A 27,447-nucleotide genomic window follows, 5' to 3' on the forward strand; every position below is an offset into this window, starting at 1 on the left:
AAATACACCATGGGGATTACTCCAGAATTTGCAAGGGAGACACTGCCATTGCTGTTGCTGTTACTATTGATACTGGTATTGCTGCTTGAACACCTCCAGGAATGGGGCATCCACAGCTTCTGTGGGTGGCCTGTTGCAGTGCCTCACCTCCTTCAGAGTGAAGAATTTCTTGCTAATATCTGACCTAAACAAACCCTCTTTCAGTTGAAAGACATTCTTCCTTGTCCTGTCACTACACACTCTTGTAAAAAAAAAATCCCTCTCCAGCTTTCTTGTAGGGACCCTTGGCAACTTATTTCTGGATCTTCCTGTTCTGGGAGCCTATGGACTGCAAAACCCATCTCTGTCCCCTCGGAGCTGGCTCCTGCCAAGGAGCAAACCGAGGACAAGCAGCAGTGAAGCCACTCCAGCAGAGCAGGTCCATGGGAGCTGCAGCCTCCAGGTAAAACATAGCTGAGGCTGGGAAAACAAGACATGATGGAAAAGCTAAAGGCACTTGGCAGCCTTTTGACTCCCAGCAGAAATGTTCTGCAATGTTCATAGTGAAAGAGAAAGAAATGATGCAGAAATAGGGAGGTAAGGAAACGGTCTGGGCTGTGAGTCTGTCAGGGGGAATGGCTGCTTGTGCCTGTGCCTTTCTGGACAGGTATTGCTGAACTAAGGGTGGCCTGCAATGGGTGTTGGCAAGATCTCCAGGCATTCCTTACTGCTGGAAAGACCTGCTCACAGTCCAGCATTTTATTACTGTTGGAAAAACCTTTCCATTATTTCCATTATTCAACCCAACCATTTCTCCCTTCTTTACTTCCCACAGCACTGGTTCGATCTATTTTTCCTCTCAGGTCATTTTGTGAACACCAGTGGTGGTTGTCATTGTGGATGCAGACAGCTGTCCCCTGGACATCCCTCTGTCCTCTTGATTCAGGGACTCACTCTGAAGTGGCTTTGTGGCAGCTATCAAGGCTGGACCATGCTGGACGGCAGAAGACAAAGCAAGAAAAAGAAATCAAAGCCAAAAAGCAAGAGTGAGGACAAGTGGTAGCAATTTGCCTCCCAAGTTGCTCATTCCAAGCATACTTGAACAGTGCTTTTGCATAATGTGTAGGGCTATATTTGTCCGTGAGACAGAAAGCCAGGGAGAGAGAAAATATTTTTACATTGAGGTCATTCTTGCTCACTTTTTCCTCTAAGAAAATCAGTCCTCTCCAGTCTTTTCAATTCCTTTGCCCTCCATCCTGCAGAGTGAGTTTTGTTTCACATGGAAATGGCAGTTTCCAGATGTCACCTTGGAGGATGCATTTGGAACTCACAGGGAACCCTGAGCTGTAGGTGGTGATAGGTTGGGTCTGGGACACATCTTGCGCTGTTTGGAATTTTAGGAGGCATCTGCCCACTCAGGGCCACAGACCCCTGGGCACAAACACTGGCCCTTTCCCTGGGAAACAAAACTCACCAGCCCAGGTGAGTCAGTTTGCAGGAGGTGCTTGGCTCTGCCAGGACAGCCCAAGTTGTAGGTGGTAGTGATAAGCAGAAAGACTCTAAAACTCAAAGTGACTTATAAAGTAAGTATGTATTTTCAGCCAGACACATGCAGGATACCTCCACAAAGGCATGTCTACCTGGTCTCAGCATTCTTCGTTATCCTCTAAAATGTTACATATACATTAGGCTTTGCAATACATTTATGCATATTCATTTCCTGCTTCCACCTTGTCCCGCTTCGTATGTGAATTAACTTTTCAGTCCCTTGTGCCTGCATACTTGTTTCTGGTAGTCCTCTTCAGGGTCCCTGGGGATGAAGTAAGTAGTCTTCATCAGAGCTGACCTTCTCACCCTGTCTTCTTGCACATGCTTAGTGACCCTTTGGTCACAGTCCAAACCACAAACTTGGTTTAATCTATTTGGAGGTCCAGAGTAACCTTGGTATTTGGTAGCCTTGAGACTTTGTCCTATTTTGATGAACAACATCCTTCCCTTATCACACATCCTTGCATTCTTTCATGTGGTTCTCGCATGTACACCCTGTCCCCCGTGTATATCCAGTCTTACCTTTACAGGCAGTTAGCACAGTAAAATTCAGCAAATATTAAACAATATTTCATCAAAATATCTATTTATAATCAATATCCCTCTAATTCCTCACCCTATGTCTCAGTGCCCCTTTTTTTATAAGGCAGTAAATTCTTTTACTTAGTGCACAAATTCTCCTTCCCAATCTCTACAACAGGTGCCTTGCCATGTACTCAGGATATAGAGGTTAATACTGCTGCTCGTTGCAGCATCTTCCAATTCCAGGGAAGTATCACAAAACACATAAGGGCCTTTTTCAGTTGATCAAAGGCCTGTGTGGCTTCCTTTGTCCACTGGAGGTCTCTATTCCCATTTGCAATGAGCAAATACGGAAGTTTCACGAGTATTCCATAATGATGAATCCATAATCTGCTGCAGCCCGCCATCCCTAAAATGGTCCTTAGTTCTTTTATGGTCTGAGATTTTGGGGTTTGGCATATCGATTCTATGTGCTCTTTCCTCATTGTCCAGCACTGAACTTATAACCCAGGTAGATCACCTTCTGCTTTACCACCTGAGCCTTTTTCTTTGGTACTCTGCACCCCTGAAGTCCCAAAAAGTTTAAAAGCCTTACAGTCCATGCCACTCACCCTTCTTCTGTAGAGGTAGCTATTAGGGAAACAACAGTTTCCCTTCTCCTGGTGGAGCTTCCCAGGATTCCAAATCCTTTGCAAGTTGTTCTTCAAACAGGGTGGGCGAGTTTCTGAAGCCATGTGAGCTGAGTTTTGCATCGAATGGGATGTTCCCATTCGAATGCAAAAAATTTCTGGTTGGCTTCATGGAGAGGGAGGCAAAAGAAGACATCCTTCAAATCTAAAACAGTAAACCAAGTTAGCTCTGGTGTTAAACATGTTAACAAGGTGTACAGAGTAGAGATCCTCAGTTATCTTGTTAACAGCCCATAGGTCCTGCACGACCCAGTGTGACCCATCAGGTTTCCCAACAGGCAGGATAGGAGTGTTGAAATCAGATTGGCACTCTTTCAGTTACCCCAGCTGTAAGAAATTTTCAATTATCAGGCTAATTCCTTCTCTATCTTCCTTTCTCAAAGGATACTGTTTAATTCTAACTGGTTGTTTTCCTTCCTTAAACTTAATTTGTATTGGGGGTGCATTTTTCTCCCTCCCTGGTACATTGGAAGCCCATACTCCTAGAAACACTTGGTTCACTATCTCCTCACTAATTTCCTCTTTAACCTCCATAGCTGTTAATATTAAACTCAACACTTCTACATATTTTTACTCATTCACCTCCAGAGTAACCTCCCTATTTTTAAATGAAATGGTTACCTGTAATTCTCCAGCAAGTCTCTCTTCCGGAGTGACTCTGGAGAGTTGGGCACATATAGAAACTTACGGATGCCCCATTGTTTTCCATATTTATATTTCAGAGGCTTGCAAAAATATGCTGTTTTATATTGGCCAGTTGCCTCCTTTACCCTAACATAATAATTTCCCACTGGTATCAAAGCTTTATTTAAAACAGAAAATATTGCTCCCATGTCCACCATTAGTCCGACTTCTTTCCATTTTGTATAAGGACAACCACTGTGTGCAGTACTTCAGAAATGTGCATTTGGATTCTGTGTTTCCCAGGCCTGTAATTTCCTTCCAGTGGGTTAAAATATAGCCCAGAGGACTTGCCCTAGGGATTTCTTTACTCTCTCCTGAACCCATTATTTTCTCCTCCTTGTCCTGTTTCACTTCCACTCAAATCTCTTCTCACATTCTCACACAGTCTTTTCCCAATCCTCTTCCCTTACACTACAAATCTCCAGGACTAGATGGAATCTTGCACAGAAATACTCTAAAATTTCTAGTTCAGGGTCTCTCTGACCCTGCATCCAACACTGGGAGCATGCAATATTTCTGTCAGAGGAACAGTACCAAAGCTCTCTGCAGGACCTGCACTTAACCAGCACCCACACAACATGTCCCCCTTGCCTGCAGAAACAGATGATTTCACCTCTCCTATTCGTCTGGATATTCAAATCCTTTGGTGCTGGCTCTTCCAGTCTAATGCAGCTAATTTCCTTGCAGAGGTCTTATATATCCCCTCTAAATAAACCCACTGTTTCCCCTTTATCACCCAATTACTCTCGGCAGTTATGAATTCCCAGGAGTCGAGTCCAAACCACTGGGAGAGAAGGACTCCTTCCATCCATCTTGCAAAGGCTGGGACAACTGCTATCCCACAGCCCTCTCATAGGCCTTTGCTCTTTCCTTAAAACACACTTTCCAGCAAGCACTAAAAACAATACTCACAGCAAGCACAGCCAAACAAACCTTATAGACAGACCTTCAAAGTAAAGCGCAAAAACCCTTAAAGCAGCCCAGCAAGCAACACCAAACAAGCCCTAAAGACAGCACATGGTAAAAGAGAATATGTAAGGTAAAACAGCCCCCACCCCTTTTGCCGGTGCACAGGGCAGTTTGCTGCAATTGTAACTTTTGACACAAGATGGTAGTAATACCTCAAAAATACACCACAGCTTCACTTCGCACCAAGGCGCGGCTCAGGCACCGACACAAGCAAACAACACACATCCGAACTTTTATGACGCACGCACACACAACCAAAAGAGAAGCAATCAAACAGGAATTAGCTCGGTCCACCCCTAGGACCGCTAGCGGCCACTCCGCAGGTCAGCAAATCCCTGCTCCTGCTGGACACACATCAGACCAACAGGTGATTGCAAGCCCAAACCCACCAGGACCTTTCCTGTGTGGTCAGATGTCTCTGAGCAGCTTATCAGTGGTCCCTACAGGGGGCCCCTTTTTAAGAGAAATACCATTCCTCCACTGCTCAGGAGGTCATTGTTTGTCCCCAGAGTGAGCGATCCAAGAAGTCAAATCCCTTCCAGGGAAAATCCTGGGAAGGCATCTTAGGAAGTCCGCCACTCAGACAGTCCTATGGCTGGCAGAGAATGTCACATCTGGGTCGCCAAAATGATATGCAGAAAGTTTCTAAAACTCAGAGTGAGTTATAAAGTAGGTGTGTATTTTCAGCCAGACGCATATAGGATTCCTCTGCAAAGGCATGCGTATCTACCTGTTCTCAGTGTTCTTTTTTATTCTCTAAATTGTTACATATACATTAGGTTTTGCAATACATTTATGCATATTGATTTCCTGCCTCCTCCTTGTCCTGCTTTGATGCAAATTAAATTATCAGCCCTTGTGCCTGCATACTTGTCTCTGGTAGTCCTCTTTGGGGTCCTTGGGGGTTGCAGGGGATGAAGTAAATAGTCTTCATCGGAGCTGACATTCTCACCCTTCCTCTTCTTGTGCGTGCTTACTGATCCTTTGGTCAGAATGTTTCAATGTCCAAACCATGAGGTTGGTTTGATCTGCTTTGGGTTTCTGTATGTAATAAAGAACATGGGCTAACAGCAATTATTGTTTAATCCAGAGTGGTCTCTCAAGCGTGTTGAATTACTAATGCAAACTAACATCCCTGAAGTCCAACCAGCCTGCACTTCTTTCCTAAAGCCATCCTTTGAGGGTTGGATGACATGGTTGCAAGGGCCAGCACACACCAGGGGCAGAATGCAAAGGGATCTGACTGGAATATTAGGGACAGGGCTGGGAGTTCTAAACAGAATTGGTTCAGAAATATTAATGAATAAATTTGCCACTGCTTCAAGTAGGCTAATAAAATTTAAAAATCCCTGACAATCATCTTTGTTGGCATTGGGAACCAGTCAGTGACAGGTTTCAAAAGTGTTACCCAGTTGGGAAAAAGCTAAAGACAAAGACCATGGGTTAATCATAGATGCACTTGCTATGGCTCAGTGATGTATCTTTGGTTTTTAGCTGTATACAGGCACAATTATTGTTGTAGTCAACAGCTGCCTTAATTATAAGAGAAGGAAGTGAAGGAGCCTTTCCAATTGAAATTCCAAAAGCTGTCTGGATAAATTTTACTTATGATCCTATTGCTAGCATGGCTACTGCCTTTGTACTCACTATAAGCAATGCCACGGTTTATGTTATTCCCCCCATTAGAGCATTAGGATTCAATCATGAGAGCTCTATCCTTTGGAATAGAGAACAGGGACATGGAGAGGGGATGAGAAATGACAAACAGTGAATCTAGAATCCTGTGTTACCTGGAAACAACAAGGGTTCCTTTGTAAAAGCAACACAATTGATGCTCAGAACATGTCTTGATACTGAGCAAAGCATTTGTCACTTTGAGATTCACCCAGTTACTAGTCAAAAAATATATACTTCTATATATTGGTTAGGGCTGTGTGTGTTTGAGGACTTCATGTGCTATTGTAGAAATAGATAAAGATAATGTAACTTTACTCAGTAACAATCATTCTAACTTTTGTGTTGGTTGTTTTATTAAGATTGTTGTATGTGACTTTCTGTATTTAGCACCAGTTGTATCCCACCAGCTAATAAGGTCTAACTACACAGTGTATTGTGTAACAAGTTGTTACCTACACCTGTTAGAAAAAACCTACAACTGTTGGAAAAAAAAACAACAGTTTATTAACAGCAGAATGCCTACAAAGCAAGAAAAAAGGCCAGTAACTTCTAGATATCAAACTGCCAGACCTTACCGTTCCCCCACTGGAACAAAGACCCAAAATACTGGAGAAAAATCCCCCCATGACACGTGTTACAAGATGGCACCAGGTTCTCTCAGGAAGATCAGGAGCAAGCATGGAGTAGTTCTACTACAGCAGATGAAAGTTCAGTGGCTCATCCAGCATCAACTTTCTCTCAGTGACAGAGCTCCATGGAACATTTATGGCAGGTGAAGCAGCTGGGCTGGATCCCCTGTGTGTCTTTTCTCCCTGGTGTGGCTCAGCTCAAAGACTCTTGGGCTGGGAGTGGGACCGCTCTGCTTCTGCTGGCATGATGTCCATGGGCTCGGACAAACAGTTTTCTGCTAGCAGAGCCCTGCAGACTATTCCACATAGCTCTCATAAAGGCCCAAACCATCTCCAAACACTCCAGCTACATCAGCTTTTCAAAGAGCTGCAGAAATCCAGGACAGCTGAAAGTGAAAGTCAGAAGGCTTTCTTCTTTTTCCTGTCAGCAGAATTCTTGATTATCTGATGCAATTTTATTCAGATGTAACATGGGATCTGAGGTTTTTTTATTAAAATATTTTATGATCAGTGACAAGCCTTGGGAGCATGAGGTACAGGACTGATATGCGAAACCATGAGCATATCCTCCAAAGTGACCAATTTAATTGTCCATTTTATTACACTTGTATTTATTCCACACCAATAAGCAAAATCAAGCTTGGCTTGGAGATAAAACAGGCATGGGATACACTATGGTCCCTGTCAGGGTCACCAGGGCTGGCAGTGACAAAGCAGGCAGTCTGCTTCATTGTGAAGCACTACAGAGCTATATCCCAATGTGTTTTTAAGTAGCACTATATTATTAAGAGTTCCTTTACTGCATGAGACACAAAAAAGAGATCCCAAATGACCTTCATGCAAGCATGCAGTAAAGAACTGATCCTGCTATCCTAATGAAGCTTTGGCTTTGGCAATTACACTCTTCCCACTCATCTTTTGACACAGACACTTCAGGTTTTCCCCCACATCCTTGCAAGGCTGGCAGTCGCTCTTTCCCATTTACTGTTCTTCCCTAGAACCAGTACAGTGGCTGCTTTGAGACAAAATGCCCTGAGATCTGGATATCTTGAAGGAGTACAAAATGCTAATTAAGTGTTCACATTGGTAATACCCAGGTCTGCACTTCCCAGTGCTCTGAAGCAGCAGCAGGAGGACCAGGCATCATTCCTGTTTGTGGATGTTCGTCTTTCTGGTGTGCAAAAGCAATGGCTTTGAGGAGGAACAAGAATGCCCCTATTCAAACCGTGGCTGTGCAAGGAGATGTGAAGTTTCTTCTGCCTTTTCTGCCTTTTCTAGGATATTTTAGAAATATCTAAGAGAATATTGCAGCATGGTGCAGGTCCATGATTTTTTGTCTCCAAAGAAATCCCCAAAGGACACATTCACTCTGCTGCTGATAGCAATCCCATAAACTCACGGACTAGTTTTCCCTGCAACATGCCACCCTGCCTGGGCTTTACTAGGCCAGGACTAGACCCATAGCTAAGCAAACAATCAGCCACATGACATAGAGTTTTTCCTTCAGGAAACCTAATTAACACATTCACATGCAGTTTCTTCTGTTACATCAGAAGCTGGCAACCAGGAGGACTTTGCTGTCGAAAAGTTACAGTTTGCACTGGGCCCAGAAGTGTTTTTCCCTAAAAGCAAACTGAAAATGTGAAGTTTAAAAGCTTCAAATGATTATGAAATGAAACTGTGGAATAATTTCTGGAAAGGCAGAATTGTCGATGATCATGCAACCCACAAAGAGCTGGAGCTGAATCCAGAATTACTTGATCCAGCTATGCAGGAATTCATTATCCTGGCAAACACTGGGTTCTACTCTCCCAGCCCCAACACACCCAAAAGCCAAAGTAAGCTGTCAGCTCAGACACCAGGAGTAAAGGCAGATACACAACAACTATAGAGAAATAGAAGCAAGGGTAATAATGATCTGCCACAGCAGATTTTATTGCCATTGTTTGTACACTGGTAATTTTTGCACAGCCATGATAATTTCCACTGCAAAAGGTGGTTATGTCCCCAGATCCTTCTATCCCAGACAAAACAGACTGGGGTCACTGCCATGAAAAACATGCTTCACCTCTAGAGTCAGCCAGAAGACAATTCCCTGTCCAGAACTGTCTGTTTTCAAGGTGGAAAAGGATCATCTGTTCCTGTGTAATTCAAAAACAGAAACCTGTTGCTGAAATCAATTTCTGTAGCTTTAATTGGTCACAGAGACAGCCCTTAAATATAATCGTGTTAGACCAGAAAACAATCTCCATTTTTACCGTAAATTATCAGTAAATAGATCAGAGCAGCTGTAACATTGAGAGACTAAGTGAGGAGATGGACACCTGCTTTTCTGTCTAGACCTTTCTGTGACTTGCCAGAGGGTTGCAAGAGCTACAAGCAGCACTGGAACGTTTCCAAAAGCAGCTGCTGGAGATAGAAGGCAAACGGTGTTCATCCCCTCATTATATCTGTTGTTTTATCCACAGGGTAGGCAGAGGGTGAAACTCAGTATTTCTCACTTCTTAATGGTAGAGACGTCCTGCAGAGGCACCTGGAAAGAAATTCCTGCTCATCTGCTTGACTCTAGAACAGCTATACACTTTCTACACAATGCTATCTCTATGTTGTCCACACACACCCTGCTTTCACTCCTTTTCTACTTGTGCAAGGTATGCACAAAGCAAAGAGCTAAACTATCCATAATCAACTAATGGTAATTAAATATTCCCACTCCTTATTCTCTGTTTGCATTGCACAGGAAAAAGTGTAAAGCAGTGGGATCTCAGGATTTATAGGAGATGTGCAGCTTACTGACATCAAAACATTCTTCAACTTTGCTCTTTTTTGCAGTGGCAGTTTCCTGGTATTAACTCATTTCCTCTGAGCTACTGCTTAGAGAAAAAGAGCAAAGTAAAACAGCAATTTGGATCACAATTCATTTTGATCTCAAATTCCTTTGCCTTTCTTTGAAAGTTCAGAGAACTAAGCAAGTCCCAGCTCCTTGACAGGATAGAAGGTCTGACACCCACAATGGAAAGCCAACCCATCACACCTACTTCTTCTACTGAAAATATTAATATAGAGATCAATGAAGACACTGGTTTTGGTAAAGGACAAGAAATGTGTTTAAAGCATGATTACAAGTAAACAAAATTCAATTAAAGACTTTACACTAGACTGTTCAAAACATACTTCTAGACAGATGGAGCTTTCCCTTTATACAACTGGAAAAATCATGGTCTGTGTCTCCACCTTGGGGGGAAAGCACCATGAGCAGGTCTTACTGGCAAACTGAGTGGGGCAACAAAAGCATACTGGCCCTTTTCAATAAATGGCAGCAGGTAAAATTGATTTTGGATCTCTTTTAATGAAGCTACAAAGGCAATCTGACAAACAGCCCATACATCACCCATGAACACACGAAGGTTTAGAAAAATTCAACAACTCTGCTTTTCTAAATGAAGCAATTGCCCCCAAATTTGTCCCACAATCCCACTGATATCTGACCACTGATTCGTGAAGATCAGCTTGTCTTAAGAGCCTTGCTAAGTTTCTGGGGTACCTCAGAAAATTCCTCCTTCCTGGCATTTCAGGCACTGAGGAAACCAGTTCCAGTTCTGTGGGCTGAATCCCTCCCTGCATATGAAGTAGAAAGCACTGTCACCACACACCCATGCTGTTGTTGATGAAAATGCAAAGCTCAACTCAAGCTTGCAGTGAAGAGACAACTGCTGCAGCCAGCAGACATAGTGGGTAGAAAGAAGAAATAGGGACTTCTCTGGATGGAAATTTTAAACTCTGGAAGGAAAATGTAAAATTTTAATTTCAATTTAAAGCTTTCTATGAGTAGCCTACTCAGTAAAGCACAGAATCCTTCTTTTCATAAGAAGTGCTCTCTCCAAGCCCTGCCTAGCTCTGTTTTTATCAGACTCAGGGTGCCATTGCATGGGCTGGGCACAGGCTGTAAGCTCCAAGAGCCAATGCTGGGACACTTGCAGAAGTGCAGTTTTACCCAGAGACTGAGGCTGACCAGCACAAGCTGAGTCCACTGCAGAACACCATGTGGGCAGCACAGATGCACCACCTGCTCTCTTGGAATATCCCAAGTGGGCCTCTGAGCAGATGGGCATCCCAAGCACCACAGCTCAGCTGTGGAAATGAGGTTTGTATGGAAAGGACCTCAAGGATCATCTAGTTAAACCCCCTTGCCATGGGCAGGGACACCTTCCACTAGCCCAGGCTGCTCATAGCCCCCTCCAATCTGGCCTTCACATTTTCAGGGATGGGATATCCACAACTTTCTGTCTGCACCACAGCTGTGAATTCGTTCTGCTTCTGCAGCTTCCTGGAAGTTCCAGTTAGCCTGGAACCTCCCTGGCAGCCATGGTCCCTTAGCCCATGCAAGCTGAGACAACAGGGATGCAGGTGAGGGAGTGCACCCATTTCTCATTTTCCCTGAGCAGAGGAATTGGATGACAAATGTCCCAATGCACCAAAGCACATTGCTCCTCACACAGACAGTGCTTGTGAGACAGTTCAAATGAATTAAACCATGGGTCTGTGTACAACGCGACAACACACAGGGAAATTTCAAGTCAACAAGACAAGGAAGTTCTATGTCCATAATATAATAAATGCTTTCTTGATTAAAAGGAAAGTGTGTCATCTTGTTCAAAAGTAATTTTCTTCCTCCACACTGTTATTTCAGACTGCAAGGAGACAACTTGTTTAAACAAGTGAGTGTACTTTTTCTGTCAGAAACATTAACTCTTGTCTGATTCCCACTTGAAAATTACTTAAGGAAACAGGTTTGGTTTGTTTGTTTGTTTGTTTGTTTTATCATTGCAATGGCAATAAAGTAGTCTCTATCTCCTAAAATACTAATATTCTGCCAAACCTTCAAACCTTCCCAGAAAGTCCACAGGGTGTCTACTTACCTTATGTAAAATGCATTTCAGTCAGAAGGATGGGATATTTAACAAAGCATGTATTCCTTACTGTATTATTCAGTCCCTAGAGGCATTTAAAATATTTTTTTAAAAAACAAATGCAGCTGGTGTCCTTGGAGCAACTCTGGGATTTAAGACAACACACCTGTCTTTGAGAACATATCATACTTCAAGCAGCTTGTTTCCCATTGTGGCACCAGAATCTCTGCTTGCCAAAAAACTCCCCACACCTTTCCCAGTCCTACAGATCACCTACCCATTTCCCTCCTGCCTTTCCCGCCTCCAGTTAGGTGCACAAATTGTCCTTCTTGAAAAAGCAGTGTTGCTCCAATAAATTCAGGAATAAGTAGTTCCACAAGCAAATTCTTCTGTACAGCCCAAATGTAAGGAGAGCTTCAACTGGAATGTGGTCATGATAAAATGAATCCAGAAATAAAACACTGACTACATTAATTGCAATTTTGAAAGCATAGGAAAGACAAAGGCTGTTCTTCCCCTCTTTTCTATTCTGAGGTTGCTGGTCTGGAATGCTACTATCACTTTTGGAAAGGCAAGAGGCACATTTTCTAGTGTCCTGTGCAGTCTGTGGGTACCCACATGGCACTTAACTCTTTGGTAAATCAGCATGGCAGCAATACACAGAGGATATGTAGGAAGTCCAGTCATGGGCTTTGTGGCTCCTTTTTGCAGCCACAGGTGCTGGTGCTGGGTTACCTAGGTGGCACATGAAGGGTCACAGGCTCACCATCTCTGGGAAGTCCCAGGACACATGGTGGTAGGAACAAATCCATATGAGGAAAGCCAAATGAGATATCAGAATAATGGGTACAGTCAAGGAAGAATTATCAGACTAGCCATGTCCTTCTCATGTTCCTAGTAATGCATATGAAACATCTACTAGAATACCCAGAATTCCTGAAAAGGCACCACAGTTGCAATGAAATAGAGCTGCTTAGACTCCGAGCTGAAGGAAAAAATTGAAGCAGTGTTTTCCAGGGCTTCTTTTAAAATAGCAAGAAGTATCGTGTAAAAAACCTTTCCCTGTACAGTAACATTAAAAAGAGAAACATTCAGAAGAGTATCTGCATCTTGCTTTAGCTCATGTTAAATTTCAGCATAGCTCATGGGAACCACCAACATCTGCTCTACAACAGCCCTGAGTGCAAGGAAAAGCAGTTTACTGACAGTGGAAAACTGCAGACTGCTTCTTTCCCTGTGCCATCTTAAAAAATGTCATGGAGTGGAAGATCTTGTTCTCTTAGAAGGAAACAGTTTTTTAAAATATCACCAAGAGAGAACTATGTTGTTTGCCTGGTTATTTGAGACCTTCCACATTTCCGAAGGAGAGAAATTCCAGAGCCGTCTGTTATGAGGAACTCTTCTTGTATTTCTGGTAAGCATCCAGTATCTCCCTGACAACACTTGGATCATCAAGTGTGGTGACATCTCCCATGTTGCTTGATTGTTCAGTGACTACCTTCCTCAGCAGCCTTCTCATGATCTTCCCCGATCGGGTTTTAGGGAGGCGCTTTACCACCTGCAAAGAAGGGAAGGATGCACCTTTAATAGAATTTGAGTCCTGCTGGAAACCACAAGGAAATCTGGCTGGACTATCCTAAGCCTGGCCCACTGTTTCATGGCCACAGCTCCTTTGAGGTTCCTGGGAAATAGTTCATGGAGCACAATAGATTACATCCAAGGAAAGGAGTGTGCTAGCCATACATTTTATTCTTATTTTAAGTGGACTTTGCAGCTCCCCATTGCCATGTCCAGACTGAGTGCTGCAGGATGTACAGGTCTTTTAGGAATCAGATCCTGAATATCCTGTTAACTATTAAAATCTAATTACACGTGAAAACTCAGGCACAAATGGTGACACAAATCTCAACGCATTACCAAAACAGACAGAAATATATATATATATATATTCTGCTTTACAGAGCAGGAATATAAAGCAAAACAATTTTGCACATCAGCTGCAGGGTCTCCTACTCAAGGGATATCTCCAGTCTGCTAATGTTTCTCTCTGCCTGGTATCTCTCAGCCTACACACCTTCCTTCATAACCAGAACAATCTTAAATGCCTTGGCTATGCCTCCTGGGATGGTCTCAGCAGCAAATTCAAAGGCTTTATCATAAATGTGAGCCTGATGAAGAGTTCTCAGACATTGAGCAGAGACACCAACAGATCTCACATTTTGCTATGCAATCAGGCCAGTAGGCTACAAAATTCTATAACATTAATTGACATGCAAGGAAAGCGTTGGAGGACTTCTCTGCAGGACTACCCCAAAAGACAGGGAAATGGAGGCATTCCCTTGCACACCTGCAAATTCTGGAAGCTTCTCCAATCCACTGAGGATATCCTGGTCTGTTACAAGTTGAAGAAGACACTCTTGGGTGCTCCTGTTGTATTCTGTTGCCTGTGCCTTGGTGTCCACCTTACATGCATGTGGCTAAAGCAGAACCCCTCCAAGAAGTATCTGGTCACTGCCTCCAAGAAGAGAGAAACGGATGCAGACAGACCTTGGGGGACAGCTAAGGAGCAACTTTGTGAACTCTCCCCTAACATATAAAGGGATCTGCTGAAAGGTGAGGAGGCTTGAGACAGAGCTTGGAGCTCATCAGTGCTTCCAGGGCCAGGCCTGTTGTGCAACAGAAACAGTCAGTGTGCTTTGAGGTCTGATGTTGATGCTAATTATCACTGCAAGCTAACTGGACAGTGTCACTGCCTCTCAGTGCCTTTCTCACATGCACTGCAAGTGAGAAAGGCACTGCACCTGCCCTCCCCCCTCCCTGGATCCCTCCAGCCAATTCTGTTTTCCTGACTCTTTATCCTGCCAGAGCAGGACAACAGCAGCTATGCAGGCAGGACATTGAGCATTGCTCGATGTCACCATTTCCTGTTGCTGGTACCAGTTTCAGTCTCCCACTTACCAGAATGTGGTCAGGCACAGCATACTTTGCTATCTTGGAAGCCACTATAGTTTTGAGCTCTTCTTTGATACGGTCTACACAAGCTGTCTGCTCCTTTAGCACTATGAAAGCAAAGGCACCTGGAAGACAAATGAGCAGAAGCCACAAACATCATATTAGATACTGGAAAGATACTGGGTCTGGAAAGACCAAGGATGCTCATTTGTATGCCAAGGAAGGTTTCAAATCATTCCTATGCACTATCTGGAGAGTGACAAGAAAAACATTGATCTTTTTACAAAAGCAAGTCAGACTGCAGCCCTCAAATGATGGCCCAACCTTTTCTTGGCACCTGTGACTGATGCCAGTGACAATGACAAGTCAACATAAATTACCAAAGTGTTACTGGGATCAAAGGACATTTCTAAGCACAATCCTGTAAAAGGAAGCTCTATCATATACATGAACAATGTATGAAAATAGTTCAGGGAGTAACACCCAGGTTAGGAACATGTAGCTATTTTCATGGCTGTCTTTGTCTCTTGGGGCTGCAATGCCAGTCAGCCTAAGGATAACTGCCCTCCCATTCCCTCAGCAACTGCTAGCATGCAGCCTGGCTTAGAATTTAAGGGAAATATATGCAGATATTATGTCAGAACACTGCTTTTCACATACCTTCTCCTTTGATCTTATGTGGATACCCAACCACAGCTGTCTCAGGGACCTCAGGATGATCAGCCTTCACAAAAAGATAAGCAAAAATACATAAATCAGAACTGCTTCAAGCCCTACAGATTTTGTGCCAGTTGCTCTACAAACAAAACAATTTGCCATGTTTTGCTCTCCCCTTGACAGATCCTGCTGAAAGCACAACAGGAAACCTAGATGACAACCTCCTGCTGCAGGGTCAGCTGGTAGCCATGGCCACAGCCATCTCTAAGGGAATAATTCTGTACTAGCCCAGCTCTTATACACAAAAATAACTACTCCTACATCCACTGTTAAGCCTACTGCACACCAAGCTGGATTTCTAACAGCTGGAAACCCTCCTTCTCTTTCTTTGTGCATGATTGTGGTCTCAAATGGCAACTGGCCACTGCCAAATCACAAGCAAAACCAGTCTTGCACTGCTCGGTGCTACAGAGATCTGTGGCCAGCAGAGGTAAAAAATGAAGTCGTCAACATCACAGTCCACGCTGAACTTGCATTTATACATGCCCAAAGCACACCAGAAGGCAGAAAGAATCAGATTTCTTCACTCCTTAACCCAAATGCATTTTTGTTACTATGCTACACAACAGTGATTACTTCTGTTGCACTTTAGAGTTTAATTTAACATTCTTCTGCAGTAAGAAGTGCACAAACCAGAAAAAAACACATATCTGCATCCCACACCCAAGAATCGATCATGTTACCTTAAATTAGATTAAAATATGAAAGCAAACATCACAGAGCAATCTAGACACATAAATATAATTTTTTTACACATTCATACACATACATAGATTGTGAGAGGAACTGGATTCTATAGCTATGATCAACAACTTGCACAGACAAAAGAATTACTCACAGAGGATAAAGTAGGATCCTGTGTTCCATGTGAACACAACTCAGGTTCATCAGATATTACATTTATGTGCCATTTGCAAGCAAGGCACATAATATAGAAATAAATATACAGGTCAAGCTTTAAATATAAACCCTCTGAGGACATTTTGTTTTCAATTCCCAGAGATAATATTCTTTTCTCTCAAAATGACAGGCTAGCTTTGCAGCTGACATAAACCAGTGTTGCCTTATGTTTAACATTGCTGAATTCTCAGGCATATTCAAGTAGTTCATAAGTAGGAACCACAGGTTTAGGAATCAGAGGTCAGCAGAGGAGAAGGAAGAAATAGGAGAGACACTTATGAAGTGTCCACCAGCATCCAAAATGCCAACTGCATCGCTGAGAAGAAACACGGCTCTGACAGCTCAGTTGCAGGGACTGCCCACAGTGTGGCTCCCCTCACTTGCTCATTTGTTGTCTCCTCAACAAGGGAGCTGTTTCCTCTTGCACATTTGCTATTCATTGTGCATCAAGCTGCATCTATGCAGGGGCAGGGGTTCGCAGGCAAGAGACAGAGCTGCTTTGAAAGGGTCACCCTACCCCACAGATATGCCCTGTCAAGGGACCTCCACCTGCTTGGAACTTACCATTGCATCTTCAATTTCTGCCGTCCCCAGCCTGTGTCCACTTATGTTAATGACATCATCCATGCGCCCTGTTATCTGGTAATAGCCTTTCTCGTTCCTGTAAGCACCATCCCCTGTGAAGTAGTAGCCTGCAGCAAAGACACAGGGCTGATCAGCAGCAGCAAGGGTGCCACTCTTGGGCTCTGGTGCAGGACAGGCCATGCTGTAGGAGGGTGACTTCGGGCAGGGTGCTTTGGGCAGCTCCCAGGCCTTCGCAAGCTCGCAGCTGTGTGACCTGCCTCCCACCATGTCCCACTTCGCTCTGCCATCCCTGCTCTCCTCTACTCTACCTGGGCTGTGCTGGCCCCCTAATAAGCACCTGAATAGCACCAAGATGGTGAAATTCAGGTCTCTATTAAGATTGTAGGCAAAAAGCAGCAGCCAGTGGCTGTCGTTCTGTAGTAAAACCAAGCCCAGTGACACAACCCAGCCATGCTGAGCTGGATTTACAGAACCAAGAGGGGCTCTCTGATCTCTCTAGGCTTTGCATGCCTACATCTGCACAGCAGCTGTGTGCTCACACCTCTTGGTGCACACAGTACTAAGGTAAAACCACTTCCAATGCCATTTGCCATCATGCCACAGGCTACTGGTCAAGCTCAGAACTGCTGCTGGTAGCACACAGTGGAAAACTAGAGCTGTTCAGCTGAAAGAGCGCAGCTCTATTACATTTTGTACATGGGAACACTGCCAGTTTTTTTTAATCACTTACACTAGGATGGGTGAAAAGCCATTTTTCCTCCCAGCTAATGAAGATTCAGATCCCAGATAACAGTAACTCTCTAGCATGTAAAAGTGGGAGAAACACTGCTAATTGGATTAGCTAAAAACTCCAAACCACCTAATGATAAGCATGGAGGGTCTAAAACATTTGATGGAAACTGGAAAAGGCCCAGGGTTTCCTGGAAACTTCAGGGTCACTGAGGAACATCCTGTAACACAGATTGTGTTGGCTCTTCACCAAGCCCATGTCTGGATCTGAATTGTTCCAGTGGCACATCTTAGAAGCAGCAGGCAGCTACTGCTGTGAAATCTCAAGGTGGTTCTTGCCAGGATCCATTATTACCCTATTCATAGACTTTCAATCATGTTTTCTGCCATTCCAAATCAATTAAACAACTATCAACTAAATATCAACAAGACATCAGATGCAAATATAGTGAGTAATGAGAGACTATGGGGTCATTCACTTTTTTGCACCAGTTTCCCATTCTTATTTTCCAGCTCATTTTGTAAAATTTTCATGATTGCCTGTCTAATTCTTGCCTACACTGTAGCTTTCAAATCCCTTTCAGTTTCTTCTCCTGAGTGAAGACAGTTGTCTTGTCAAATGTCCTACCAAAAACGTTTCCCTGCCACTTCTAGTTATTTACCAGACAACTTGAACATATTTTAAAAAGGAAGGCTGCAACACAGTCTTAAGATTCAGTGATGCAGGAGGTATTTCCCATCCAATATGCCTTTTTCCAAGTGAGATACAAAGCTCCATAGAAAAGGTACTTGGACTTTAAAGCTTGGGCATTAAAGTTTTCTAGAAAACACATCCCTTTTGACAGCTAGAAAGATCAACACTGCCTAAAACCATCAGGGCATGCTTGCAACCTGTGACAAACAACCCAAGCCACCATGGTACAGAAATAGCAGAAAGTACTGCTGAAAATATTCAGTTTGCTTATACTGCAGTGAAACTGCCTTCCCTTGGCATTTTCCTTACCTGGGTAGGCTTTGAAATAGGCATCAATAAAGCGCTGGTGATCTCCATGGATTGTTCTTGCCATGCCAGGCCATGGATGGGCAATGCAGAGTGCACCAGACACGTCATTGCCCTCTATAACCTCTCCCTGCAGGTTCAAGTACAGGGAGGATGAATAGGTGAACAAAAGAGGAATAATAAGGAGCTTCTGTGTCATTGACCAGCAAGAGTCACCCTGTTGCTCACTACAGACTGCCAGTGGAGGGTCACAAGTAGAGAAAATAAATGCAAACAACACTTCTAGAGACTTGCAATGCCCTGTTGGCAAAGCTGTACAGACAACTGAGACATGCTCTCTCTATATACATATATTTATATATAAATATAAATTGCTCATCTATTCTACCATTTTTAAGGAGAAACAAGCATCCTTCTGGATCCTGGTCCTTTGCCATCCAAACGATGATTAAAGCAGAAACACACACCAGCTTCTCATTTGGGCACCCAGCACAGCTCCAACTCACGTTCTCATCCATGAGCACAGGCACAATCCCAAAGAAAGGTCTCATAGCCATAGCTGGAACAATCTCAGCTTTCTCCTCTGAGGGCCGTGGGGCAATGCAGATGCCACCTGTTTCTGGAAGAAAATTGAAAAACAAAATATATGTAGTCCATCCACTGCTAGGTGAAAGCAAATTCTAGCTCTTCTTAGGTGAAGAAGAAAACAATGAAGCCACCTTGCAAGAAAGTGCCACTGGGAAGAAGAACAGACATCTGAAAGAAGCACAGGCCTGGCATAGGCAGTACTCAGCACCCCACATCCTAACCAGAAGTGATTTTACAGGGAAAGCATAAGCATGTCAGGGATTTATTTCCCTCTAGTGTTTCTACAGCTATCTAAGGTTAGCAGGAAAAGCCCTTCAGGAGTCAGAATTATTGTTATTATGGAGTATGAGATTAACCCACCCCTTACAGGCAGGTTGAGCTTATTTTCTAGTCAAAATTGAACCTTTTAATCATTCTTCTTCATTCCTGCTGGGATGAACATTAAATCACTTAATGATGTCTTTTCTATTCTAAATATAATTCAGAAACACAAGAGAGAAACAAAAACAAAGGAGAATAAGGCTTTTAAAAATACAGCTCTATAAATAAAGGTATGTTCTGCCACACAGAGAGTGAATTCCTCTATCAGCTCTGCTGAGTATGTGAAAATCAAAACGAGGGGTTGGAATGGCTGATTTTGACCCTGAATTTGCACCCAGCTCTGAAGAAGGGTGTCTGATGGCCTTAAGCTTTAGATCTGTAGCAAATGGTTTCACATGTGGCTTGCACATAGAAGTATTTCCCATTTCATCAATGGGCATGCATTCACTTCATGTTTCTTTCATGTAAATTTTGAAAAGGGAAGCTTGAATTGTTCCAGGAAGAAGCACCCCAGACACCTGCTGTCCTCTCTTTGCACAGAAAAAATGTGCATCAGAACAGGGACCCTGACTGAACTGAAGGTTGCTCTTGCAAAGCCAGGACTCATCCTACACACAGCACTGAGAGATGTGTTTCAACAAGGTGTTTTCCACATCCTCCACATCCTGCAGCCAGCCACACACCAGGCAGTAAAGTCTCACTCCTGAGGGAGCTGCACGGTAGCAAGGGTGCCTTAAAAATTATTTGCACGGTGAAGACCTATTATAAATTGGTTTAGAAGTACCAATTTTAGCCACTGGCAGATGACATCAAGCAAAACTTCTAGACTCTTCCCTGCCCTTAAGAAGCCTTTCTATTCAGAGGCAGAGCTGGCAGAGAAAAGCTGTGCTTCCACATTACCTGTGCCCACCCTGTCAACACAGTACAAACCCACCCAGACTTTGGACAAGGACAGCAGATTCTGAGCAGGGGATGGGTGCTTTGAACAAGGCACCCCTCTGCCATGGAGAGATCCCATCTGGCAGCAAAATAGAGCAAGTGCTCTCTGCCACCACAGACAGATTGGAGTGACTGCCTTGGGGGGAATCTGTTCCAGAAGCACCAGCCCAGTCTAAATCAATGTGAGACGATGCCAACAACGAAAGCTTCCAGAGCGTATTCCGAGATGTCTTTCAAAACCAGATTCTTTTCCTGGCTATTTTTTTGTTTGTTTGTTTGTTTGTTTTTGTGAAATCAGTGACAAAAGTGAAAATACCTAGTGCCTCTTCTGCCTCACAAAGAACTATATCTAAAACTCAAACACAGCTTTGATTCTATTATTGTCAATCATAATCTGGTATTTTAACAGCAAAATCCATAGGAATTTTTCATCTGCACAACCTCACTATTAAAATTACTTCTCACAATTGCTCTCTACTCATTTGCCTCATCCAAAGACTTTAAAGTCGATTCTTAAATCACCATTTGCTGATGCCTGCCAGGCTTTATTAGATGGCAACAGGTTGCTGCTTCAAGGAGCAGTGTCCCGTGGAGGACACTGCACACAGCAGCACAATTAACCAGCTATTCTGAAACTGTATAGAAAAGGTGACACTGCAGGACCACAGCCAGAATCCATCACACTGCTCCTGTGATCTCTTCCCACGTTCCTTTTATGTTTAAATGGAATATATAATCTTCCCAAGATTAAATTGGCTTCCTCTTTATTAAAGCAGCAACTGTAGAAAAATATTGATTCCACTTTCTAATAAAAATCAATGTCATGAATATTTATTGCTAATTATGCTTCCAGGAGCTGGTAACTGTTTACCTACAAAACTATGCCTGGTTCAAGGCAAGACCAAGTACTCTGCACTAACAGACTGTCCAGTGAGTGTTTTTTAACCTCTCACCTGACAAAAATCCCAGAAGAGATACAGTTTAATACAAGATCTAATACTGTACTTCGGAGGAAATAGACAACACAGCATGAACACTGCATGCACCAGTTAAACAAACCAAAAAGTGTTAGGGCAAAACTGAATTCCTCTCAATTACATCAATGTGCAGTAATCAACAGCTTCTCCACGGTTTTTTCTTCAGAGCAGTAAGGAAAAAGCATATGATGAGGAAAGACCTAGCCAGTCGTCTTTCTCCTTCTGCTCAGTATATAGGAACCCAAAAGATTTAAGGAATTAGTAGGTGAAGTAGATAGCAGTTAACATTGCTGCTCTGAATTCTGAGGTGTTTTTTTTTCAAATCTGAAGATTAAAAAAAAGAGGCTGCAAGTCTGGTCTGGATTAAATGGAACTTGGTTGCGTGCCAGAAGAAAATTTATCACACTGAGATAGAGAGCCTGCTAGCAGGAAAAAGGACGAAATCAGGAGCAGCTTGACTGGAAAGGGAATGAATATGCTGCTCAATGGTAGTTTAAGACTATTTTTCAGCAGAGGCAGAATGCCAGCAGCTGTGCTCCTGTCTCCATGGCAAACTGTATCTCATAACTTGAGAAGGACATATTGCAAGACACCTCTAGCAACTCCTGAGTGCTGGTGCCCAGAAAAGAGAGGACTGAGTGCTGAAGAAGGAGCCAGGAAGGAGCTGCAGGACTTCTTCAAGCAGAGGGCCCCACCAGGCAGTACAACCCCACTTTGGGTACAGCACATGGCCTCTCCCTGCTGCTGGCCAGGGAGACCAGGAGGAAGAGGCCAGCTCTGCTCCAACTGGACTGGAGACAGCCAGTCACTGTGTCCAGCAGCTTGTACACAGCAAAAAAACCTCAACTGATGCACACAGATGGGCCAAGCATGTTGTCAATACACAAGTGCATCCTTTCTGAGGCATCAGAGCTCCAGGGCCACCGCAACTACAGAATATCAATTCAATCATGGGAGAAAGTGCTCTTCAGCAGCCCTGCTGGGTGGTGGCCACTGTCCTCCAGCCATCTGATGGGCACCCAGCAAGTCTCCACTCACTCCCTTCCAATCTGCCAGAGCAGTTGCACCAGGTCCCTTTGACTACACAGCTTAGTTTTCCATGCTTCCCTGATCATTCCCAGAAAGGAGAACAAAGCACACCTAAGTATAGATTGTGGCTATGTGCTGACTATTGCCAGCTTTGCCCAGAAATTCAATCTCTGCCTCATATTTCTAGCAGCAATTGGCATTTTCCAGCACTCAAAATACCAAAGAACATTTAGAGGAAAACAAAACACCCAACACTGCTATTGCTTTTACACATTGTAAAAGACATTCTGCACATAACATTGCTGTTATGTGCAGAAACTCCCAGTGACTTTCAAAAACTTACCCAAATACCAAAAGGGTTTTTTTGACAGACTTGTTGGATAAAATTGAAATGTGTTAGTTCCTCTCTCCCCACCAGCAACTTGTCAATGGTCAGGGTCCCCTGTGCCCCCCAAGTCTGCCTCTTACCTGTCTGCCACCACGTGTCCACAAGGGTACAGCGCCCTTCTCCCACCACCTCATAGAACCACTGCCAAGCTTCCTTGTTGATGGGCTCTCCCACTAGACCAAAACAAGAAAGAAAACAACCTGAGACCCAGGAGAACTGCAGGCAGCTCATTCTCCCTCTTGGTGCACAACAAGCTGAACACATGATCTCCAAGCAGAACGCTCAGCACACCTTTCCTGGGATGCACAAAGAACTGCGATGCACTCATGTAACTGAGGACTGACTTTTTCCAGAAGAACCAAAAGGCAAGCAATGAATACCACTGAAAGTAACTAATCTATGCAGGTCATGTAATAAGAACCTCCAGTTTAGAAAATAATGCAGGAAAATGCTGCTTGGGTCACCTATGCCAGTAAAATTCAAAGCAATGCCCTTTAGCATTAGGTATATCTTTTTAGCCAAGAACGTGATCCTGCAAAATAATCTAGGAAACAGGCAATCATACAAAAGTTCAATGGACCCAAAATGTGATTTTGTTACTTCTTCTGCTGAGAAAATATTTGAAAAGCCAGATACAGAGCCTGCTTTATCATCTTTTTTCTAACCACATCCCATGTGATCAGCTGAGCTCCTCTGGCATCTTCATTTCATCAGATAGAACCCTTTGTCTTTTTCAGATGAAGGTTTCATGTCCCTTACCTGAACCCAAAACCTTCAACGAAGATCTGTCATATTTCTTCACCCACTCTTCTCCATAATTCAGCAGCAGGCGTATCGCTGTAGGTGCTCCGTAGAACTGATTAATTTTCAACCTTTGCACCACTTCCCAGTAACGACCTGCAAAGTCACAAACTGGCTTTTTAACCTTCCAGCACTGACATACTGCTGCAAATGCTCAGCTGAAAGGTTAACAGTCAAAGCTGGAGCTGTTACTACTGTGAGTTCAAAGCAAAAGCAATGACAGCTTTTTTTTCCTACCCTGGATTTACAGATGTTCCTGAGTGTTGTATACACATGATCCAAAGCAATGGAGCTTACCTCTCCTGAGCAGGCAGGTCACAGGTCTCTAAACCTCTTTTGCCACATCTAGCCAAACCTCTTCCCACCACTTCCTCACCTGGGTCAGGGTACACTGGAGTGCTTTCAAACAGGACAGAGGTGGCTCCATTGCAGAGTGGTCCATACACAACATAGCTGTGTCCTGTGATCCAGCCAATGTCGGCCACACAGCCAAAAACATCTCCTTGCTGGTAGTCAAACACATACTGCAAAGATAAATGTAAGGCCAGCTGATTTCCTGTTGGCAAGTGCTCAAAGGAAAGCTGGACTGGGCATCCAGGTGGGAGCAGGAGAGTGCACAGGGGAAGTGGAGCCACGGCCACATGAAGACCAGCCTGAGGTGAGGAAGCAAATCAGAGGGACCAGTACCAGGCTCCCAAGTTCCTGGCATGTTTGCAAACATACAGGAAGCACAGTTATACCAGCAGCTGCTCAGCTGGAGCAACAAAGCTACAACCAAAGCTCAGAGTCTTGGATACCTCAGTTTGCCTCCTCCAGATGATCTACACAGTAGAGCTGATTCTGAGTCACAGGGAAACTGCAGACCACTGAATCTCAGACCCTTCACCAATATCAACAGATTTCAATGAGAGATCTGGAGGAACTCATAGGTGCCCATAAAACATTTCCTGAGAAATATTCTTAGCTGCTCAGCTTCTCTATATGAGTGCATCACTTTCCAGATGCTACCCTCTCCTTGCTCATCAAATTCAAGATAAAGATCTTGAATAACTCATTATCTTCTCTTGGATATGGCAAATGCTTCCCACTATAAATCTAACTCCTCTACCATAGGTGAAGAGGTCCTGACTCATAAGGAGTCAGGTTTATGGACCAGAACTATAAAAACCCCATGAGTGTGTGACAAGAGTGTCACATGTGAGTGTGCAAAGACCACAGAGATCACACAGGTCAGCTGACCCCTCTACCTAGAAAAGACAATTCTCACCTTACTTTTCAAAATGCCTTTCCCTCTCATGCACTCTGCAGGTGGAGAAAATGCAGCACGGTGCAGACCTACCTTCTGGACTAAGAAAGAGATGCCTTGGTGTTTATGATGGGCCTTAGAAAAGCTGAAGTAAAAAATTCACTTCATGCAGAGAAGTCTGACGCTTGACTATTCAAATCTTCTAAAAAGTCAACCATGTCAGCCAAAAGAAAGAAAACCTTCACATGAATTATGTGTGATTACAGGGTGATACCACTAAAGCCAGATAGAAATCTTTCACCACAGTCCTTTCCTCATTTCACTGTTACCTTTTAATATGCAGATCTCAGACCAGAAGCTTCAAGAAGCAGTCCCTTGACTCTTTCCATTTTCATAAGAAAGGAGGTTAAAATGTTTTCCCTAGATCACCCAGAAAAGCAGAACAGAAGTGCAACCACAATAGGAGAAATACAATTTTTGTTCTTCAGATAACAAGTACTATGTGAAGGGGCTGTTCTAAGAGTCCAGATCCTCTCTGAAATAAAAAAGTCCAGCATCCCAATGAAAAATACTACAATAATATCCACATTACCAATGCCAGTAAGATACTTTCCAGAATCTCCTCAGCTGCAAATTTTGGGCAGCCAACATTGTCACATTTTAAATGCAAGAGCAGCAATGCCATTTCCTTGGTTTCATAATTCTATGTTCAGGTTTGCATAATATCATATTCCTCAGAACAAATCCTGAAGATTAATTACACAGTTCAGATGTTTTCCAGCTTGTTTACAACCAATAAGCCAACTGGGCAGCAAGCAGAGAACACAGCATTCCTCCCTGATCCAGGTCTCTCTTGTCAGCACTGCTAAAAGCTAAGTGAGCCTTTCTCAGAGGAGGCAGCTGAGTTACCTTGTGTGTGAGAGCAGCATAGAGCAGGTACCCAGCCTGGGTGTGAACGATTCCTTTGGGCTTCCCAGTGCTACCCGAGGTGTACAGCATGAAGAGCATGTCTTCGCTGTCCATGCTCTCTGGAGTGCACACGGAATCTGCCTTGGTCATCTCCTAAGAAAGAAAATGTGGTAATAACAGAAAGACAGGTTATATGGAGCCAATCATCACTCCCTCTGTAAGCAAGGGAACAGTATCCAGGGACAGGAGCCATCATTGCTGTTGCCCCTCACAAATCTCCATGGATATGTCATAGCTTATAAGGGCTCACCTTGTGGAAAGGTTCCTCTGGGTGCATAGCATCTAACATTTCCACCAGTACCTCTGCTGGTCAGAGAAGTCAAGGAGAACTGGCCAAATAAAATAAAATTTCTGGGGGGAAATGGTAAGTCATAGCTGATTAGATATCAAGCCTTTGCAAGCTGCTGGTAGAAATCCAAAATGTGACTGCAAACACTTGACAGCAGCAGCAGCAAGGCTGACTGGGTACCGCTTTGTACTTTCCTTTTCCTCTAAAAACTGAAGCGCTACAGTTGAACTGCATGGTCATCTCCCTTCTCTGGCCCCAGCAGTGGATGACTGTCCTGTCCATTTGATCCTCAAATTCTTATTTTTCTGCCCAGAAGAAGAGTGCTTTACTGTCCTGCCTCTGTCATTCTCCTCATACTCCCCTGTTGGCCATCTGGGTGAGATCCTCTCCTCACCCCCACAGTCAGAACCACAGGACAAAAGGATGCAATGCCCTGCTAGGTCAGAGCCTCTCTCGAGCTCTGTACTGTCCTGATGAATAATTCCTGCAAGAATTATTAGGTGGTTCCTTGAAGGAATTTCTTGGTACTACTTTTTTATGAGAATACACTGTAAACACACTGTATTTATAAGTGAACATTACCATCAGTAGGTCCAGTTGTTTAAAAGTGTCTGACAAACAAAGCTTAATAAAACATGAAGAGTTCACAAAATGTAATTCTTAGCCTCTGAGTTACAGCCCTGCTGTTCATCTCAGGTATTTCTCATGACATTTCAGCGCTGCCAATTCAGGTTGACTTGTCAGTTTTTGAAACAAAAATGGAATCCTCATATGCTCCATTACAACATGACCTTAAATTTTACAGTAAGCCATTGCACAAGAGCTGGAAAGTACAGCTGCTGTAAAGATCAGTAAGGACAGTTAACACCAGTAACTGTTTAGTTCTTGTTTTGTTTCAGATCCCAAAACTGACAAAGGGATGAGCTCAGCTCTTGGATCACTAAAGTACCTCAGGCTATTTGCAAGGAAAATAATCAGAACGTCCTTTGTGGAGTAAGGAGCAAGATAATTTCTGAGTAAACCTTGTCTTCTCTGTTTAACTTACACTAGTACTTCTTCCTATCTCACGTGACCAGCACAGAGACTCTTGAGCAATTATCTTGCCAGCAGATTAGCTTTTTCCAGGCATTATTAGCATGAGTAGTTCCTGTTTACTGCTGCCAGCAAACGGGTAAAACTACTTCTGCATTAGGCTGGAGTCCCATGTGTGCCAGCTAAACACATAAAAACAACTGCTGTTTTCTTCCCCAGGAAGCACAGGCTTTAAATATTCCTAAGCCATCACTATTCTCCACCATGGGACAACCACAACACTGTTCATGGCTGGATGAAGCCTCTCTAGGAACTTCATTATTTCTGCACTGCCTTTCAGCAGTGTCCAGTCTGAGTGCACATGCAGTTCATAACACA

The 27,447-nt window shown here is 43.5% G+C and overlaps 1 protein-coding gene across 2 annotated transcripts in view; it reads right to left on the reverse strand.

The window, feature by feature from the left end:
- Positions 1-1,551: 1,551 nt before the first annotated feature.
- Positions 1,552-27,447, reverse strand: part of ACSS1 (acyl-CoA synthetase short chain family member 1) — a 39,412-nt gene continuing 13,516 nt past the window's right edge. Inside the window, exons 5-15 of one of the 2 annotated variants that reach the window (XR_014953962.1) lie at positions 25,689-25,841; positions 23,910-24,057; positions 23,492-23,629; positions 22,813-22,905; positions 18,997-19,109; positions 18,494-18,620; positions 16,741-16,868; positions 15,220-15,283; positions 14,566-14,684; positions 11,885-13,165; positions 1,552-9,230 (exon numbers count right to left, since the gene is read on the reverse strand). Coding sequence is in view for 1 of the 2 variants with exons in the window: in XM_021534886.4 (XP_021390561.2) it covers positions 12,995-13,165; positions 14,566-14,684; positions 15,220-15,283; positions 16,741-16,868; positions 18,494-18,620; positions 18,997-19,109; positions 22,813-22,905; positions 23,492-23,629; positions 23,910-24,057; positions 25,689-25,841 (1,254 nt within the window). In the remaining variant the exon portion in view is untranslated. Of the gene's footprint in view, positions 9,231-10,026; positions 13,166-14,565; positions 14,685-15,219; positions 15,284-16,740; positions 16,869-18,493; positions 18,621-18,996; positions 19,110-22,812; positions 22,906-23,491; positions 23,630-23,909; positions 24,058-25,688; positions 25,842-27,447 lie in introns of those variants that run through there. The other variant, XM_021534886.4, reaches the window with a different exon arrangement.

This window comes from Lonchura striata, chromosome 3, assembly GCF_050655825.1.
Source record: "Lonchura striata isolate lonStrDom1 chromosome 3, ASM5065582v1, whole genome shotgun sequence".
Classification (NCBI taxonomy): Eukaryota; Metazoa; Chordata; class Aves; order Passeriformes; family Estrildidae; genus Lonchura; species Lonchura striata.